Below are 20441 nucleotides of genomic sequence, written 5' to 3'. Positions count from 1 at the left end.
GCACCAAACACGCATTTTGCTGGATTAATAACGATTCCGTAATCTTCAAATCGCTTGAAAAGAGTACGAAGGTGTGCAGCATGTTGAAGAGCATCACGGGAATACACTAATATGACGTCAACGTACGCAAAGCAAAAATCGAGACCTTGGACAACTTCGTCTATAAATCTTTGAAACGTTTGGCCTGCGTTGCGCAGACCAAAAGTCATGTAATTAAATTCGTAGAGTCCGAAGGGTGTTATGATGGCGGTTTTACAGATATCCTCAGGCGCAACAGGAATTTGCTGATATGCCTTAACGAGGTCGATGGTACTAAATATACTACACCCAGATATGTTATGGCCAACGTCACCGATATGGCGAACTGGGTACCTGTCAGGTATGGTACGTGAATTCAACGCACGATAATCGCCGCAGGGTCGCCAGGTGCCGTCGCGCTTAGGGACCATATGAAGTGGAGAAGACCACGAACTTTTCGAAGGTCTGGCTGTCCCACACTGTACCATATCATCAAAAACCTTTTTGGCCTCTTGAAGTTTTTGAGGTGCCAGACGTCTAGGACGACAAGAGACTGGGGCGCCCTCAGTGGTTAGAATATAATGAACTGTGTTATGCTTCGGCTCACGAATAAGTCCTGGTGGCTTCGTAATGGACGGAAATTCCGCAAGAAGTGCACTAAATTGGGATGACGGAGCGCAGACAACTTTGACGCTGGTCTGGTCTAAAACAGCGACGGCCGCAACGCATGACAACCCGGTAATGCTATCGACGAGTCTCTTGCTGGCACAATCTGGCAACAACCGATAGTGCGCCAGAAAATCGGAGCCGATGATGGCGGTGTTGACGTCAGCGATAATAAATCGCCATTGAAATGTGCGGCGTAGCCCCAAATTAAGCGCCATTTCTATGTGACCAAAAGTGCGTATCTCACTACCATTGGCAGCCGCTAACGTATAGTTTGAACGTGCCGGCTTATTTGCTAACCACTGGTATGGGTAACAGGAGAGGTCGGAGCCTGTGTCTATTAAAAAACGGCGCTTGGTTGCGCTTTCGGTGACAAATAATCGGCGACTCTCCTTTAAGCAGTCAGACGTCGCCATCATTGACTGCTTTTGTCGTTTTCCGAAGATGGCGGCGGCGTCCAGGTACATGGTTGAATACACTTAACAGCTTTAGTATCAAATTTCCTATGGTAAAAGCACATTTGAAGCTTACCAGGCGTTTGTGAGCGTCGTCGCTGGTTTGAGAAATCCCGGGTCCTATTTCTACCGCGCTCTGCAGTAAGCACAGCAAGCTGACGCGTGACCTCATCCAGACGCCGTGTGATATCTTCTAACGAAGGGGGTGAGACAGCAGACGTGCTTGCTGAGAAAACAGCAGATGAATGAGGTGCGACCATACCAGGCGAAACTTCCAAAATTTTGTCCGCTAGCTCAGCGACTTTGTCCAGCGAGAGTTCTGACTGGGCGGCCAAAATTGCTTGGAGATGTTGTGGGAGGCGACGCATCCATAGCTGGCGAAGCAAATTTTCATCTGTGAGGGTTTTTCCTGCCAATGATCTAAGATAACGTAAAAACTGCGAAGGACGGCGGTCACCCAACTCAACATCACTGACAAGTTGCCTGACACGTTGCTCCTCAGACGTGGACAACCTACGGATCAACTCGGATTTGAGGCGACCATATTTGTCCTCAGGTGGTGGTTGGAGAATAATGTCCTCTACCTCCCCAATAACTCGGGTATCTAACTGAGCAATCACGTAGTTAAATTTAGTCAGGTCAGCGGAGATGCCTGAAAACGAGAATTGTGCCTCTACCTGAGCAAACCAAATTGCAGGCCGATCAGGCCAGAAGGGAGGAAGTTTTATGGCTACTCTGCATACTGAGGTAGGTTGAGGAAATAATGGGTCTGTGGGGGGTGGGTCCGTTTTATCGATGCCTTGCATTTTAAGTTTTTGTAATTCAGCCTTTAGGATGGCATTTTGTTGTTGTAACAGTGTATTTTCTTCTCTTACTAATTGTTCGTTTGCCTCCATTACAGAACTTTACGTTTACAATTGTAATAAATAAATAAATAAAACTAAGCACTTACACAATGTAACAACTTAAAAATAATAATAATAAGTAAACAGGAAATTGAAAATTAATGATTATGGTAAAAGATGGCAAAATACTGACAATAAGAGACACAGTAAAACAATGAAATAAAATTATAGTATACAAGAAAATAGAAATTAGTCAAATACAGATGTGATGTATAAGACCTAAAACTGTAATTATTTTGCCTCGTAAAAACAAATATTCCCTTACTACTAATCGTACAATAATACCTTATTATTATTATTAATTACAATGTTATACCATGAATTGGTGGAGCAATGAAGGCCCGTTAACAAAATATGATTAACTATGGTTACAAAAGGAACCTTTAAATTAAATAAAAATTTTGTTTTTCTTGTTTTTTTTATGTCGACAAAGACCAAGCTGTTATATATGCAATTATGTAACAAAATTAAAGTTACAGTATAGGCGGAGAATATGAAGAAGTTTTAAGATTAAAATAAAATAAAAAATATAAAACACTTCACTGAGTTAATCAGAAAACACAAAAAAAAAGAAAATAAGTTCCATGTTGTGGAATGCCGCACCAGGTGTTTAACCGCTTGTACATGATCACTCTGCTGTGCGCGGCGATGCTGCGCCAAGTGTATATGGTTTGTAGACGATCTTGCCTGAATGCTGTGCCAGGTGTATATAGTTTGTACTCGACCTTGTCTGGATGCTGCGCCAGGTGTATATGGTTTCTACTCGATCTCTATTTGTAACGATCGATCACGTCGGGGTCACCAATGAGGGAGTGCATATAGAGTCCCTTCTTTATTTCGCCTGGTCGTGTTTTATGTAATTAACACCACAGTTGGAACAATATAAATTTTATTGTTGTAGCGGCATAAAGTAATTACATTAAATTAGTTATTTAACTCATTATAAATTATTTTTATGTTTTTCATATTTGGCGGTCAAAAGGTATGGTGGCACAGACTATATTCTGTCTCCCACATCTCGTGCGTTCCGGATTACGCATAATAAAACGCCACACGATTATTATTTTACGAACGCATTTTTCTCAATGATATTTTAATATGAGTCAAGTTAGTTATTCTATCAGCTATCTCCGTTTTTGTGGAATATTATTTTGTGTTTTGGTTCATACAAACAATTCATTTTCATGAAATTTAATTTTCTGAACCTGTGTGTAGGTGGACACATAAGATGACTTCTCCACTGGTATTGGCTAGTTGCTAGTGTTCAAGATATTATTACTATAGTTCATATGATTCATCATTACTTAGCGGACAAGAAAGAAGTTATGGTCATTGTGTATATAAAAGGAATAGTTTTAGGGCTATGTAAGTGTAACTAGTTTTTGCTGAGTGATGCTAAGCGTCAAAGCTCGTGAGTTAATTAACTAGACTTGGTCCGTGGAAGGTTTGCCTCAAAGAGATCAACAATTCTTACTCCACTTTGAATAGGACAGTTCAAACTAGATTTAAATTTCAGCTGTAATTTTGCCAAAGTTTATCGTAAGAAGCGGGGGAATTTAAATTTTAGGCAACACTTGTTCATGGCTCTCAATGTACTTTCCGTTTCGCATAGAATTTAAGAAAGAGCCAGTTTTTAATGAAATCTCTTTTTAAGATTATTTATTTTGTTTTAATCATGTTTTAATGCCTTTAATGTTTACTGTTATCTATAATATTATCCAATGAATGTCAAATTGTTGCTTTTTCTATAGCTGATCAAATTTTAGTGATCCCAATGATTGAATAGTTTTAACAAAGTTACAAAAGCATTGAATGCAGCGTAATACTTGATTAATATGTTGAACTTTATGAAACTGTTAGGCTATCTACTGTTACTTCGCCGTCATACATAGCAGTACCATCAACAGCAATTACACGTTCTATCAGAGATTATCCACTAACAAATAAGATAATCAATCCAGTCGCATCCTTGTTGCTTCTCAAAATCTCTTGTTTTTTTCTCACCCTTGATCTGATGGGTTTTACTGCATAGATGGATGAACGAGTTCAAAACTCACCTGGTGTTGAGTGGTTATCGAAGCTCTTAAATATCCAAAACGTAAATGCCATCACGCACCTTCAGATACCTATAAGTTTTAAGTCTCAATTTTAATGTACCAAGACTGCCCGACCCTTTAAACCGAAACGGATTACTTCTTCACGGCAGAAATAGGCAGGATAGTGGTAGCTACCAGTGCGGGATCTCAAGACGTCCTGCCTTCAGTAATTGCTCTAATTATATTTTTTTGGGTTTTATTTTCATTGAACGATTTTATTAATTTATCGTGAAAGTCATTCGTGAACACTTGTTACGTACGCATTTCATTATAAAAATTGATACCAGCCTGCGGGATTCGAACATTGGCATAGTTGCGTCGCTGGATACGATACGAGTGCACTGGGAGTTTTATTCTTTAGGCCGCGATTCTGGTAGATGGTAAGGCGCACAACTAGCACAGCCTTCTAGATTTTTTACAGCAAAGAACTTAGGCGCTCCGGTCTGAAAGGATAGCCGTTTAAATACCACTGAGACTTCTCCATCTCATGTCTTATGGCGTTCAATTTAACAATAAACTTTGGGAATCACATAACACATAAGGAAAAACGATGGTGTTAATATTTTATTACGAGGCCTATAAATTCAAAGGCAGCTAAATCCAATTCTGTCAAATATTGAGGTAAACTACAAAAATCGGCCCTAAACACGTCATTACGAATCCTCCTGATCCATTGAATCATCGAAGTACTGCTCTTGCTAAATAAGTGTAAGCAACACTCCCGGCTTGAGAAACTGAAATAGCTTTGTTCAGGTAGCTACGATATTCTTTATTTTAAAGCAGATTTATAAAGAATGAGAATATTACTAATTATAATCTGAATTTTAAAAGATAAAACTTCGTTTATATTGAATACAGAGTAAAAATTAAATTTTTGAACTGAATTTGCTAGAGATATAGCTAGCTGCATATGTTATAACATGAAAATACTAAAGCAAGTCCAACTAACTAAACAAGATAGCGCCATAGTTAATCCATTTTACTACACTACGGCGTTTAGCTGCCTTTGATTTTATAGGCCTCATATCACAGTCGTGTAAATGTTGAAATAAATAAAAATAATGATTATCGTTGGTTAATTAAAAACTACATTCTATTTTGTATTTAATATAAAAAAAATCACAACTTTGATAAACAAATTGTAAAAATATGTATTTTCTATGCTATCTGCTGTAAAATAAACTTCAATATGAAAATAAATAAATAAACATATTCTTATACAATTAATAACATTCCAAATAATAAACGTATGTGATGAAGAAATATGTTTTATTTAATTTTAAGTATAAAAGTCACAGAAGTGTGTAATGTAAATTACAACCTTCAAAATGATATCAGTAAGAAAGATTAACACAAAATGGATTACTTTTACATTTCTAGTTATTTTAGGCACAATGAAATGAAACAATGCGATTAGTATAAAAGGGGACAACAACAGCGATAATTATCATATTTAGGTTCACTTTCCAACACTAACATTACACAGTGAAACGTATTTAAGCAGATATGCATCTTAATAAAATACAGGCACAATTTCTTTTTAATCCTAACTAATATACAATAGGATAATAACAATATATGTCAGTAGATTACACGTAGATAAATGATTTTAATTTATTCGTTTTTATGAATTAGGGACATATTTTTATATACACATATAGGTGAAAGGGCGTTTTGCGAGTCCGGCGGTATCTACCGCACTTTTTTGCCGCCAAACAGTAATGCGTTTTGAGTTCCCGAGGATAATTTACTATATAATTGAAACTTAGAATTCATGTCTCAGGGTGGGTAGCGACAGTTACGTTATTGATTCGTCTGAGCACTAAACAAAACGCCGAATAACACATATTCTTTTTCGAATGGATTATCTACTTTTACTTGGATATATATATTGGTAAATTATATTTTTGGCTTGGAAAAATGCAGGCCGCCTGGTGTGTTAAGTGTATTCAAATATAGCTACCGTAAAATCTATTATCCGGTTCGCGGCAGGGAGAGTTTTTTAACGTTCTCGATAGCGTAAAAGTTAAGTCAAATTTGTACGGAGTTGGAACGTTTGACTGTTTGTCGCTAGGGGCACTGTTCCAGCTGCATACAAATTTCAGGTAACTTTTACGCTATCGATAACGTTAAAAAACTCGCACTAAGCCAGCGGTCGGGGACTTTTTTAAATTATTACCCCAAAATATTTTTGTGTAAGTTGATATTACCCCATGGCGAAAAACAAAAAAAAAACGAAATCGCTTCTTTTCAGCATCTTTCATATAATAGCCCCCATGATAATTTGGAAAAAAAAATAATTATTTTTTCGTTTCATTTCATTTCGTTTCATCCAGTTTGAAATCAAAACGATTCTAAAGAAGTTTCACTTCAAATTATAAAATTCTTTTTACTGACAAAAATTTCATATTACCCCATTTGGGGTAATTTACCCCGGTTCCCCGACCGCTGCACTAAGCACACTGTTCGGACGCTGCGTCCGTACGGACAAGGACTGCCGGTAAGCCCACGGCGTTTCCCGTAGGATTTTCCGATTCCGTTCCGGTGGTAGTGTTAATAAATTCTCTCAGGTTAAGCCCGTCAGCTCACCTACCGGTCCGGGCGTAGCTGGAATAGCCTTTTAGACAATTGGAGTTGATAGATATAAAAACAACTTATAAAAAAAAAGAAAACATATATCTATCTCTTAGGTTTATGGCGAAGAAAACATATACATAGACAACAGTGACAGTAGGTGTCTTAAAAAAAAAAGTGAAAAAATGTCTGTCGGTTCGTGAAGTAAAACAAAATAACAAAACTGTAATTTCGATCTAAAAAAAATATCCAAAACGCTCCGCGTAATTAATTCTAATTTATAAAAGTGTGTTAATTATTTTGTAACTGCCTGCACTCTGCGGTTAGGTAGAGACAAATAAAACTACCGGTAATATAAACAATTTACAAATGTTCCGTATTAAACATTATATTATTCCACGACGCTGTCCGTTCATCGTGGAAGACGTTCGCGAACATAATTACGTATTCATATGAAAACTTACATTTACAATTTAAAAACTTTTATGTTAATACAAAAATAAATCGTAAAAACTAGTTTTTGTACATTTTCCAGAAAAATACAACGAATATTTGTTTTGAATTATTTACAGCCTCGTCGAAACAAATTTCTTAATTTAATTAAAAATCACTTTCAATTATTTGGCACCAAAACAACTTTTGTTAAAACTTAAAATAAAAATAAAAATGGATATTTAACTATTAGTGAATTTAAGAAAATAGTTTACAGATTGTTTTAAAGATTCTGGCTAATTTTCATTTTCTGTTCAGAGGAATACTTATCGAACTGAGCTTATAGTCGACTTTGAATACGGACATGACGAAGCAAATTTTTAGATACAATGAATTTTTAATTTACATTATCTATCTTTCCATTCATACATAATTCATTTAAATGCCAAAAATACAGGATTTATCCGTCTTTCGACATTAATATTTAATATGTAAATATATTATAAAAATATTTCACGAAAACCCGATTAACATAACTACATATATCGATAGCTGCATTAACTGATATCTTTTTTGTCTCATAAAATCAAAGAGTACAAAATTAAAAACCGATTTAAAAAAAAAGAGTTAAAATCATTTTCATTTCATTCTAGACAGAGCACACTATACTGAAACATGACATCAATGTATAATATCTGCCATACATACATACATATATAATACTATATAGAAAAAAGGCGTTTTAATTTTAAAGAATTCCTTTGATATCATTTGCTACTTCCAAGTTGTATTCGCCAATGTAGAATATTTCGTTCGGTTTTCGCAAGCTACAGACATAACTAAAAATACTGTTAAGGTTTAAATATCAGCTTTTTTTTATCGTTATTTTATCGAAAAGTCAAATGCTATTTCGTATAGGCGTCATTTTTGCAATCTTGCACGAGAGTTATTTAAAGTTTAAAATTTGGAAAAAATTATAATACTAATTGTATAATGCGAATCAGTGAAAGTCAAATAGTGAACGCTATTGTTTGTTGTTGCTGTGTAAGAAGTTAAATTTGAGGCAACGCACTCATAAAACTCGTCCGTCGTTATAATATATCATAACAAAAAATCTTCCTCAGTTATTTGAATGCGGTAAACATAATTGAAGTTCAATTAAAAACATCGTATTGTTGATGCTAATACCAAATAAAACGCATCTTTATTTATAAAGATAACTGTCGTGTGTTAAGCGAAATGTCGCTTAAATCGAATAGCCTTTCACCCCTCGATATTGTTTCCGACGTCGAATATTGCATTATTTTTTTATAAGTGATTTTATGACCTGGTAACTACGACCTTTAGGTCATGTCTTATTTTAATTTATATTCTTATTTTTATGAAAAGTGAAGCGGCTTTTTTTCATTTTCCCACATTATATTAAACAGTTAATAATACACCGATATTACATATTTAAACCTGAAGAAACACTAAATAGACAAAATAAAACAAATCACACAACTTCAATCCTCGCGTTCTCGCCAAATAGTCCATATTTGCATTACAATTTTCGTGGTCACAAACGATTAAACTGTCACATTATGCTAACTACCCTCTATTTTTGTCTATGAAACCATTTCTAGACTTTTACGTTTTATTCAAATTCGAACACAATATAATGTATAAACAATAAAAAAAAGCGAAATTAAACCGTAAAAGCTATTTTTATTTATGATACTTCCTCTGATTCAGAATTAAAATTGTTTTGTGCTAATCTTTGTTTCCAATCTTTATAGACGTAAACTTCCTTGAGCACTGTTCGATTCGCTTTAAGGTTCATTTTGGACTGTCTTTTTTTACAATACAGTCTAGGTCCTGTTTCAATTCATTAATTTATAATATAGTATATTATTCAGCTATCACGATAACAATAAGCAAGATAAACATATAGAGTAAAAACCTTAGTTGGTATACTATGCCAGTTGAACATATTGTTTTAATATATTCGAAGAAGACTTTTAAACATCTACCTACAATATCATATCTGATTAAATTATATAATACATATTAAATTGATAAACAATGTGGATAAACTTTAAAAAATTAATAATAAAAATAGCGAAAACAACCAATAAAGCTATGTTTACACTAAAATTTCATGTCCCAAAAAAAAAATTGTATTTTAAAACATCATATATAAAACATAAAAAAAGAACGCATTATAGCTGAATGTATTACGATTTTAAAAAAAATCAAACATTAACTTAGTTCTACACATGCACTCAGTAAGTACTTTGATAATGTTAAAATCACTTGGGACCTACTTACAGACAACCGCATTATAATATTACACATAAATGCGTTTAATTATTGCTTTGTCATTTTAGAATAAAACATTTTTTTGTATAATTTTTGTTTCACAATGTGCGAATTAGCTCACGGCCCATCCGACGCGAAGTGGTTACCGTGGCCCATGGGCATCGCAGCGTGGATGTCACAGCCCACCTTGAAACGTACGGCCGAAGTCTCAGCTGTACATATAATGATTGTCCATCGGAACGTATGGGGGCGCTTATAGTAAATATAGGGAGCGATCCTCTGTGGACCTATATTACGTCCACTAATAAAATCACTTTGCAGTTTTATTTTTTAATACACTTTTTTTTCAAACAGTTTGCCTACGTTTGCTGGTAGGGGCGCTGTTCCAACTGCATACAAATTTGAGTTAACTTTTACGCTATCGAGAACGTTAAAAAACTCGCACTAAGCACACAGTCGCCTTATCCTCTAGGCCAGGGGTGGGCAAATACTTTAAAGCGCGGGCCAAAATGAAATTTTCAAAATGTCTCCCGGGCCGGAGGACTATACCGCATATGCTTTTTTACCGCATATGCTTTTTTAATGCTGATGTCAACAAAATCTCATAAAAGAGTTTAAAAAAATTTATGTGCGGAATTTTTCAACGGGCCGGATAGAATTAGCAAAAGGGCCGGATCCGGCCCGCGGGCCGGCTTTTGCCCACCCCTGCTCTAGGCCATGACGACTTCACACATCACGTCCGTATCTCGTGTTAGTCGATAAACATATTCAAAATAAACTCACGTTTATCTACTAAGGTCATAACTTTAACATCGGCTTCGATAACAAACGTGCATTATGTTAATTTGTTCACAGTTAAATGGATGGATTGAATTTCAACTGAGAGATTCAGTTAAATCACTATAACATTCCAACAACCATCACATTACGTATTGTCGATAATAAAACGGACGTTATTAGATGCTTTTGTATCGTCTCTGTTTATGATATTTTAATAGCAACATAATTAGAATTACGTACTCTTTTTCGTTTTTTTTTTATATAAATAAAATCAATATGCAATATTGTTTATAGCAAACGTAAATATTTATCATTGAAGTATCAGCCACAGACACAGCAAAATTTTCTACGATTTCCTACGCATTATCCAGAAAATAGTTCAGGTAATTTTCAATAAAGACAATGACAATTTATCAATTTATTCGGGGATGTTGCTGCTAATCAAACTTTTGCGGGCGTATTATAAAGACTCATTCGATGACGTCATCGTTAGCAAATCCATTCGTTCATTATAACAGGGTTTAGTGTATCAATCCCTAGGTGTGGAGCTGTTTGATGACGTCATCGTTAGTAAATCCATTCGTTCATTACAACAGGGTTCAGTGTATCAATCTCTAGGTGTGGAGCTGCATTATGAGGAAGGGACCTTGCCGCTCATTTTGTCTGGAATGGAAATACGCTAATAAAAGCCCATTAAAGGAGTCTGAAATAAACTCCACGTAATAATATAAATTAGTGGACTATAAGTTTGAACATTATTAAGGAGTCTATTGTCAAAGACTATCATAGCCCTCTATAATAACAAATTTCGCCAAGGCTTCACTATAGATAAATAGCATTGAAGACAAACAATAGGTATCAATGTATTCTGAATTTGACCACATACTATAAAGAATAAACAAAAGAGTATATAATTATGCTTTTTAAATTGATTTAAAGTATGTTTTAAGTGTAATTTTGAACAATTATTAGTATTCTGTATTCCTTCCTGTATTCTCTGTAAGTGTAGGCAATTTCCTACGTCCACGCAATTTTCGTAAAAAGGGGTACAAAGTTTTTTCTTCACGTATTAATATATAGGTAGCAAAGTAATGTTTGTTGGTGTGTGTCGGCGCTAGGGGTCGTGTCCGCAGCACGCGGTGCAGTCGAGGCAGCCGTGCGGCGCCCCGCCGGGGGACCGCTACCTCTTGCCGCGACAACCCGCCTGCTCCTGGAATATAGACAGACTGAATAATCCTGACTCATATGACCCAACGAGTTTCTCGCCGGATCTTCTCAGTGGGTCGCGTTTCCGATCCAGTGGTAGATTCTGCGAATTCTCTTGCTAGGGTCAGTGTTAGAAACGCGTCCTGGTTTGAGCCCCCAAGAGCTCACCTACACACTAGGGTATCGCTGACATAGACTCTCAAGGCTATCAGCTTAAGTAGGAAAATGACTCATATGGGCGGTAGGGCTTGTGAGCCCGCACGGGTAGGTACCACTATTGAAAGAAAGAACCCACCACCACCCCGCCTATTTCTGCCGTGAAGCAGTAATGCGTTTCGGTTTGAAGGGCGGGGCAGCCGTTGTAACTATACAGAGACCTTAGAATTTACATCTCAAGGTGGGAGGCGGCATTTACATTGAAAATGTCTATGAGCTCCAGTAACCACTTAACACCAGGTGGGCTGTGAGCTCGTCAACCCATCTAACCAATAAAATAAAATAAAGGTATAGTTTTTTTTTCCCTTCTACTTTAAAGCCTGCGGTCAGTCGCCAAGACTATAATCAGGTTCAGAGTGGTCATGGTTTGGAGGGGCAAAGCCAATGCTCCGTCTCGTTTTAGTAGGATAGTATAGTCGGCTCTCTCGAGTCTTCTAATCGGATTTGGCTGCGAGACCATACCGGATAAAGGGTTTGGGTCAGCTACTAGCTGTACCCGTCCGCTTTGTTGGGCATTTAAAATTAACATTATAAATGTTATGTTAGGCTTATGTTTTTTACATCAAGTTATGAGCGGTACTGTCGACTCCCAATTCATCCTCAATAAATTCTCTTTGAAGGTGCCTTCTAGGTTACCTCGTCGCCCCGTTGCTCTTTTCAGCACCCGCTTTAGCAGAACCAATCTAGGCAAGCACTCACCTACTCCTCGTCTAACTAACCTTTATAATAATCTTGTTAGAAAAGTTGAAAACCTTGACATATTTAAGAACAAAATTATAAAAAGTTGTTGTTGAACCTCAGCCTCAGTCTCGGTCTGAGTACTCGGGTATTACTGCCCTTGTTGTCTTTCTTTTTTTTTTTTTAATTTTTTATTATTATTAATAGTATAATTAAATCTCTATTAATATATTAATGTAATGCATGCTGTGATTGCCTATAATTAGAGTTGCAGTTATCAATTGCTCTATACATATCAATGTTATTTTATGTCTTACTGTAAACCCTGTCGGTAATCCTTAAATAAATAAATTATTTCTCACCCCCACAAAGATTCCCATCATTAACGCCCCCGCATCTGGTGTAGGGAGTCCAACACTCATATAAATATTAGCCTATCCATTAAGTACATGTATTTTCTACATGGATACCAAGTTTCAAGTCGATCGTATGCATGGTTCAGTAGTTATATCGGAACATCCGTAAAAACCACTGTAGATTTATATATTAGTACTAGCTGACTCGGCAGATTTCGTAGTGCCTCAATCGATTAATAAGACCTAAAACTTTTGTATAAAATAAACTTAAAACAAACAAAAGGAATCCGTCCGACGGGGGACATATCAAAAGAAAAACAAAATTGTTATTTTTATTTAATTCCGAGCATCTTCATATTTATCTATCTTTTAAACCTTCTCTGGACTTCCACGAATAATTCAAGACCAAAATTTGCCAAATCGGTCCAGCCGCTCTCGAGTTTTAGCGGGACTAACGAACAACAATTCATTTTTATATATATGGATAGATTTTCGAAATACTTCATCAATTATGCAGTTTTTTAACTGTACTCTCAGTTCAGTGTAATTGATTACGGAGCTGCAAACGTATGTATTCGCGATGCCGATACTAGAGTACGGCCTGTTCACCTGCAGGGCGCGGACGGTCTCCAGCAGCTCCTGCTTGTCGGCCAGCAAGCTGACGGCCTCCTGCTGCGCCTTGTGGACGCACTGACGCAGCGCGGCGGCCTCTTCTACTTTCCTGCACAATTGACAACAACCTGTTTTTATATTGTTACGCCGGTAAGAGTAACGCCATCTATCTCCGAATAGTCGAACGAATATCGGAGGATCTAGTATCACCTAGAACGTTCGAGAAGTACAACGCCATTTATTCTCAGATAGCGGAAACTACTACTAGAGGTGTGTGGAATATTCTCGAACGAATATCGAAGGACCCAGAAGCACCTAGTACGCTCGAGAAGTACAACGCCATCTATTGTCAGATAGCGGAAACTACTACTAGAGATGTGTGGAATATTCTCGATAATCCTAGCTATGATAGTCTTTGACAATAGACTCCTTAATAATGTTCAAACTTATAGTCCACTAATTTATATTATTACGTGGAGTTTATTTCAGACTCCTTTAATGGGCTTTTATTAGCGTATTTCCATTCCAGACAAAATGAGCGGCAAGGTCCCTTCCTCATAATGCAGCTCCACACCTAGAGATTGATACACTGAACCCTGTTGTAATGAACGAATGGATTTACTAACGATGACGTCATCAAACAGCTCCACACCTAGGGATTGATACACTAAACCCTGTTATAATGAACGAATGGATTTACTAACGATGACGTCATCGAATGAGTCTTTATAATACGCTTTTATAGCCGATAGGCTATAAAAGCGCTGTAGAGATGGCACGCAGTCAGTCAGTAATCGGAACTACTCGAAGCGAAACAGCGAACGGATCACCTGAAGCCAAACGGTACAAGCGAGTTGAAAGTTTTAAAGTGTTTGTTGAGTGTTTTAAAGTGTTTGTGAAGTGTTTAAGTGTTCTAAGTGTTGAATACAGTGTTAACTTGTAATTCAGTATAATTTTATTTATCCCGAATTCCAGCGCGTAACAATATGCATAGTTCTGTGAGCCTTATTATCGTGTAATAAAAAAAAACCCACAAAACTTATTTGTGTTACTACTGGTGGTATTGTGGGTCAATATGGGTGGTAAGTACCACCGGTTCCGTCTGTTTCTGTCGTGAAGGCTTCAATGGTTCAAGGGTGGGGGGCGATCTGATATAAATAAAACTCTGATGTGTTCAAGGTACGTGACGGCAATAGCTTTGTGATTCCATTATCCATTTAACACTAGATGATCAGTGAGCTAGATCGGCCATATAAGAAAATAGAACGAATCGACTTTAACTTACTACTTGGAGACTAATATAAAGTAAATGTCATCGGCTGCATCAGTTTATAAGGACATTGTACTCACGCTCGCAATTCCCTATTGTCATCAGCGATCCTCGACAGAGTGAGCAGTCTTTTCCTCAACTCCTCGTTTTCCTTGTTCAAGCTGTCTATTGCGGCCCTGGCTTCGTCCAGTTCGGGGTTCGGTTGTGGAGTGCTGGGCGAGGCCACCGTGGAGGGCGTGGAGAGCGGCGGCCCGAGCCTCAGCACGCCGTCTGAGGCCCTCGTGACGCGGAGGGTGGTCAGGTCGATGTCCAGGGGCTGCGGCGGCGGCGACAGTATCGAACGGACCGGGCGGTCTTCCACGAGATGTACCTTCACGTTTTCTATTAAAACCTGGAATATTATAAATAGTGTTTTATTAATAATTTATCGAACTACTATTGACACTTAACGTGTTTTGTTTACAGCTCAGTATACTCGACACTTCAATCCTATCTTTCTTTCGTGTCAACGAACATGGCATCGTTATCTAATATAATGTTACAGGTTATTTGAAGTGAAACTTCTTTAGGCGCGTTGAGAGTAAAATTTAACTCGCGACAGATTTGTTATGGCTAGAGAGAAAAGATACAATTTAGGAGGAGCGAGAGTGAGAAAACAGACAGAGCGTCTTGCGAACCACTCGACCGTGGAGAGAGGGAAAGGGAAAAAGCGAGCTAGGTCGTTTCTCTTATACACAGCATTCCCTATTACAAGAGAAATTTGATTTAAGAATGAAAAATAAAGAAAAAAACCACAATACCGCAAAAGAAGTTTCACTTCTTTCACGTGCACCATATTCTTTAGCGTAACCATTTGTATATTCATTCAAGGCCGATACAAACTTCTAGAGGCATGGGCGGTGCGATGACCTCGTCTTCTATGAACTCCGAGAGAGCGAGCGCCGTGCTCATGTTCAGCGCGAGGCTGAGGTCCCGCACGCGAGCCTCCAGTAGCTCTTCGTATGGAGCCAGGCCGGTTGCTTCGCCCTGTTCCAATGTTAAAATAAACTTTGAATAGTTTCTTTTTCTTTACAAATATTTTTGAAAAGGGAGTTTTTTTTCCGTTCTTTTACACAAATATCCAAATTCGTTATAAGTAGAGGTCGGAGTAGGTAGATTGATTTAAGGTCGTTGACGTCAAACGTAGAGGATAATATGGATATGCCTCCAAAATACCGCAACTTTATATTTATTGTGATACTTGTATTTGTGTTTAAGGTGAAAAACGCATTAATAATATTAATCTACGCTACCAGTGCTAGCTAATGGTGACCAGTATTTTATTTTATACAAAAACACCTTGGAATAGTTACACCGTATTTTGTCCCTTTCGTTGAATTAGAAATGACGCTTGTCAGTATGAGACAAAACATAGACAGGGCTTTTTGTTACTTTATCTCATAAATATAGAAATTGTATTAAAAAAAAAATTTATCAATTTAAAAAAATAATCATTATGGATAAAATGACATGTCCGTCCATATTATAATATCTTGACGCAAGTATATAAAATCTATGTACCTACTCCGACCACTGGTTATAAAAGTACAACGAGATAAGTGTGTACAGAGGCGAGCTTAATTTTGCTTCCAAATTTAATATTAATAAAAACTGAAAGACATTATTTACATGAATGTTTAAATAAAAATAGTTTACGTTTTCGTTTAAAGTTCTCGATAGTTCTGTCCTGGTCAATCTAGCTGCTACGTTCGGTGTTTCTCGGGGTTTGAGTTCGCTGTCCTCGTCTATAGCAGGTTCGGTCCAAGCACGGGCGCGCATTGAAAATTTGTTCTAGAGTTAACAAAAAAAATGCATCAGTGAGCAACCTCAATGAGATCTTCTAACGTACATAGTATAAAGGCACACAAAAAGTTTTTTAGCCGCAAAAAACGCTAACCATATGTATGAATCGTCCGTAATCATTATGAAATTAATAGAAAAGATCATGAAATCCGAGAGATAGAAGAAGTGAATTCACATATTTTTGAGCAAATTTAAAATTGTCTGTCTCACTGAAAAATGAATTTGGACAAAACGTTTACAAGTAATAATAATTTTATACCATTTCAAATTTAAACTAATAGCAGTAACTTAGGTGGTTCTGAAGACTTCAAGAAAAGTTCAAGATAATGTTTAATATTAAATCTATATAAATAGATGCTTTAATTAATGTAAGCGAAATTGCCCAGTAATGACTCTGACGTATGTCACAAATAAATGCATTCTGCGTGTGAACATTCTATTAATAGAAATTACATTTATAGAGAAAGCATATTTTGCGTTCAAAGCACGCAATGAACACGCAACAAGGAATACCAGAGCGCAGAACAGTCATACTTGAAGGAAATTCGAACGAAAGGCAGTATTCCCCAAAAATGAAGGAAAATATTCATCGCTGGAAAATGAGCAGATTGTGAAGACGATAGAGAAATATATAGAGGTCGATGCATAGTTATAAATAAAAAAGTAGGTGGTAACACTGTAGTTTAGAACCTGTAGTTCCTTTTTACTTTCAGAAAAACTTTTTGAGTGCCTCGTGGAATTTAAAATCAAATAGCACTAATACATGTAACAGACGCAAGCGTTATTTATTTCGTTAAAAGCTAAAACGTAAATGCTTAATAAATCCTAAAATAAAATTATTTCCATCACTACTAAATTGTGACATGCACTAAGTGCGTTAGGAAGGATTTTTATTTTATTATAATCATACAATGGCAATGGCTGAAATGAAGAGATGCAGGTAATGTAAAAATTATTCTTAATTTTAGATGCATGTATTTAATTCTGATTTTTTTTTACATTAGGGAATTAGGGATGTCATTCTAGAGGGAAGGTGGGGTCAAGCTCTCATGCGATATGTCTTATAATAAATTAAAATTTTACCGTTAATTCAATAATAATATCGTCATAGACGATCTTTTAAGCAATAATGAATTTCTAAGGGTCACGTGCCCCAAGTTTGACCTACTCAAGGTGGATTTGTAGCGAGAGCGGTAGCTTGATCGGTCTAGGTAAACTTCTTTTTTTTTATTGTTTAGACAGGTAGACGAGCTCACAGTCCACCTGGTGTTAAGTGGTTACTGGAGCCCATAGACATCTACAACGTAAATGCGCCACCCACCTTGAGATATAAGTTCTTAGGTCTCAGTATAGTTACAACGGCTACCCCACCCTTCAAGTCGAAACGCATTACTGCTTCACGGCAGAAATAGGCGGGGTGGTGGTACCTACCCGTGCGGACTCACAAGAGGTCCTACCACCAGTAATTACGCAAATTATAATTTTGCGGGTTTGATTTTTATCACACGATGCTATTCCTTCACCGTGGAAATCAATCGTGAGCACTCGTTAAGTACGTATTTCATTAGAAAAGTTGGTACCCGCCTGCGGGATTCGAACACCAGTGCATCGCTCGATACGAATGCACCGGACGTCTTATCCTTTAGGCCACGACGACTTCATTGGAAAAGGTTTATTGACGAAAGATTTCTGATTGTATTACTCGTGTGTATATTGTAATTGTCCTGCTGGTACGCAACGATGACTCGCTCATATTGACCTAAAGCAGTCAAGCGTTACGGCAGCCAGGGCAGCCGTTATTATAATTTCGTTTAAATTTCGACCTCACATCTCAACCTCAAAGATTCTACTTATGTCTATAGACTTCTATAACCACATTGCATTGAGTGTTGAGACAATTGAGATGTATTTTCACTGGATTTAGTCTCATTAAGCAATGAAATGTATATTACTCGTGCTAACGAGAGATTGAGATAGTATTGCTATGTTAAAAGTTCAAAATGGCGATTAGAAAATAGCAAAGAAGCGTTATGTTGAAAATGTTTCCGTCAATAAAAAAGTAAATAACATAACATTTAATTGATGGCATTTCCATTTTGTTTTGTAAATTGATTAGAGAGAACATGAAAAAATACAATTTAACATTATAACGAAGATACATGTGTTTCAATTAGCATGATGGCAACATTTTCTGTCTCATTCACTCGTACTCAAACAGACCCCCTTGGCTACGACACAAAACCTCTACAAACTAAATCGGCACTCAACATAATGATATCACTACATCGTGTTTATTACAAAATTTAAGGCGATCGACCGCCAAATACCTTGATTCGGGTCTTTCGTCGAGATAGCCGAGCGGGCGGATATTGCCATAGAGAAAAAAACACACATAGACACGTAATTATTAGAGTAAAGGATGCAATCTTCTTTGTAGGGTCAAGCTGACACAACTTGGCATAGACAAAAAATTAAATCAACAATGTGTTTCGTAAATATAAGTTAAAAAAAATTGTTAGTTCCAGTTATAGTAAAAATAACATTTTTATAGTTAATCTCTATTCACAGATTAAATAAATATTTTGAATTTTTGAAACCGATAACAATTTTAACGGGTTACATCAGCTTAACCTCTATAATAATCATACAAAAATATTAAATTAGAAATTATTGAAACAGCATTTAAACTTTACGGGGAACGAGATACGATGATCAATGGTGTGACATGATGATGGATGCATGCGTATTATGGGGGTCTTGATCTTACAATGCGTTCCTGGGAGATCTCACATAAGCAAAATATATTTTTATATACCTACTGTAAGTCAGGAAGGAAAGGTATTAAACAAAGTTAACAGTTTTATTTTTGTATAGATATTGAATAAATAACATTTCAAGATTTACGATAATAAAATTGAAATTAAACTTGTGAGGTATAATGCTTGAGTTTTGTAAGTTAGGTTATGTTCTGTCGTGCTGATATGTAACGTGTTAATGATTATTTTGTAAAATATCGTATAATGGGAGTTTTTGCGTTTGAAAATGAACATTAAAATGTTTGTTAAATATAAAAATTTTTTTTTATATCTTATAGCACGTGTCATTCTTTAGACATAATACATAGTGTACAACGTTGTATCAGTAAGCTAACTATGAAGCATCACTTTGAAAAAAATTACACAATCGGTTGTCGAGTGTAAAGACAAACCAACAAATGTATTATTAAATATTTTTTATGTTGATCTACATTAGCTGTAGACTGTTAGATTGCATATATTAAAAAAAACCTCATTTTGTTGGACGTTAGCAAAATACAATCACATAATACGACTTGCCGTACTCGCCCGCTTCGCTGGGCATTTAAAATTAACATTATTATTTATTGTCATTAATTATTATTAGGGAGTCCAACACTCCTATAAATATTAGCCTATCCATTAAGTACATGTATTTTCTAATGGATACCAAGTATCAAGTCTATCTGATGCATGGTTCAGTAGTTATAGCGGAACATCCGTAAAAAACTACTGTAGAGTATAGATAGATTATTGATTCACACTAATTATAATATAACTGGAAAACGCAACAACTCTCATCAAATAATATTAACAATCAACAACAGAATAGGAATTCAGTTTTTGAGTAGTCGATAAAGTGGAGACGAATCTGAGTATAGAGTAGACGTTCAGAGTAGTTGCACGCTCACCTGGAACTCGTCCCAGGGTATGGCGGTGCACTCGTCGGAGACCAGGTCGTCGGCGGCGAGCCGCAGTCTAGAGCTGCCGTTGGCGCTCTGGTGAACGACGTGTATGTTGTTCAGGCGCCACGTCGACGTCGATATCTGTTTCATAAAACTTTAGTCATCAATTTTTTTTAAGGGATTTTAGAACCTGGTAACTAAGACCTTTTGGGTCAAGACTTATTTTAATGAAAATAATTTTATATGAAAAATGATGTTATGAAATGAAGTTGATTAATATGAAACATGGCATGAAATGAAATGAGATGATATGGGATGAAATATAATTTCAGTA

General features: G+C 36.5%; 1 protein-coding gene across 1 annotated transcript in view; it reads right to left on the bottom strand.

The window, feature by feature from the left end:
- Positions 1 to 5392: 5392 nt before the first annotated feature.
- The window catches only part of LOC101735586 (bridge-like lipid transfer protein family member 3B), a 33197-nt gene continuing 18148 nt past the window's right edge, over positions 5393 to 20441 (bottom strand). The window contains exons 16-21 of the mRNA XM_038015303.2: positions 20114 to 20248; positions 16261 to 16395; positions 15448 to 15591; positions 14646 to 14956; positions 13293 to 13404; positions 5393 to 11437 (exon numbers count right to left, since the gene is read on the bottom strand). Of these exons, the coding sequence (XP_037871231.2) occupies positions 11408 to 11437; positions 13293 to 13404; positions 14646 to 14956; positions 15448 to 15591; positions 16261 to 16395; positions 20114 to 20248 (867 nt within the window). The 3' untranslated portion in view covers positions 5393 to 11407. The remainder of the gene's footprint in view (positions 11438 to 13292; positions 13405 to 14645; positions 14957 to 15447; positions 15592 to 16260; positions 16396 to 20113; positions 20249 to 20441) is intronic.

The sequence above is a fragment of the Bombyx mori genome, chromosome 14, assembly GCF_030269925.1.
Source record: "Bombyx mori chromosome 14, ASM3026992v2".
Taxonomy (NCBI): domain Eukaryota; kingdom Metazoa; phylum Arthropoda; class Insecta; order Lepidoptera; family Bombycidae; genus Bombyx; species Bombyx mori.
Note: the sequence above shows the minus strand (reverse complement) of the source record. Positions and strands in the feature narration are given on the sequence as shown.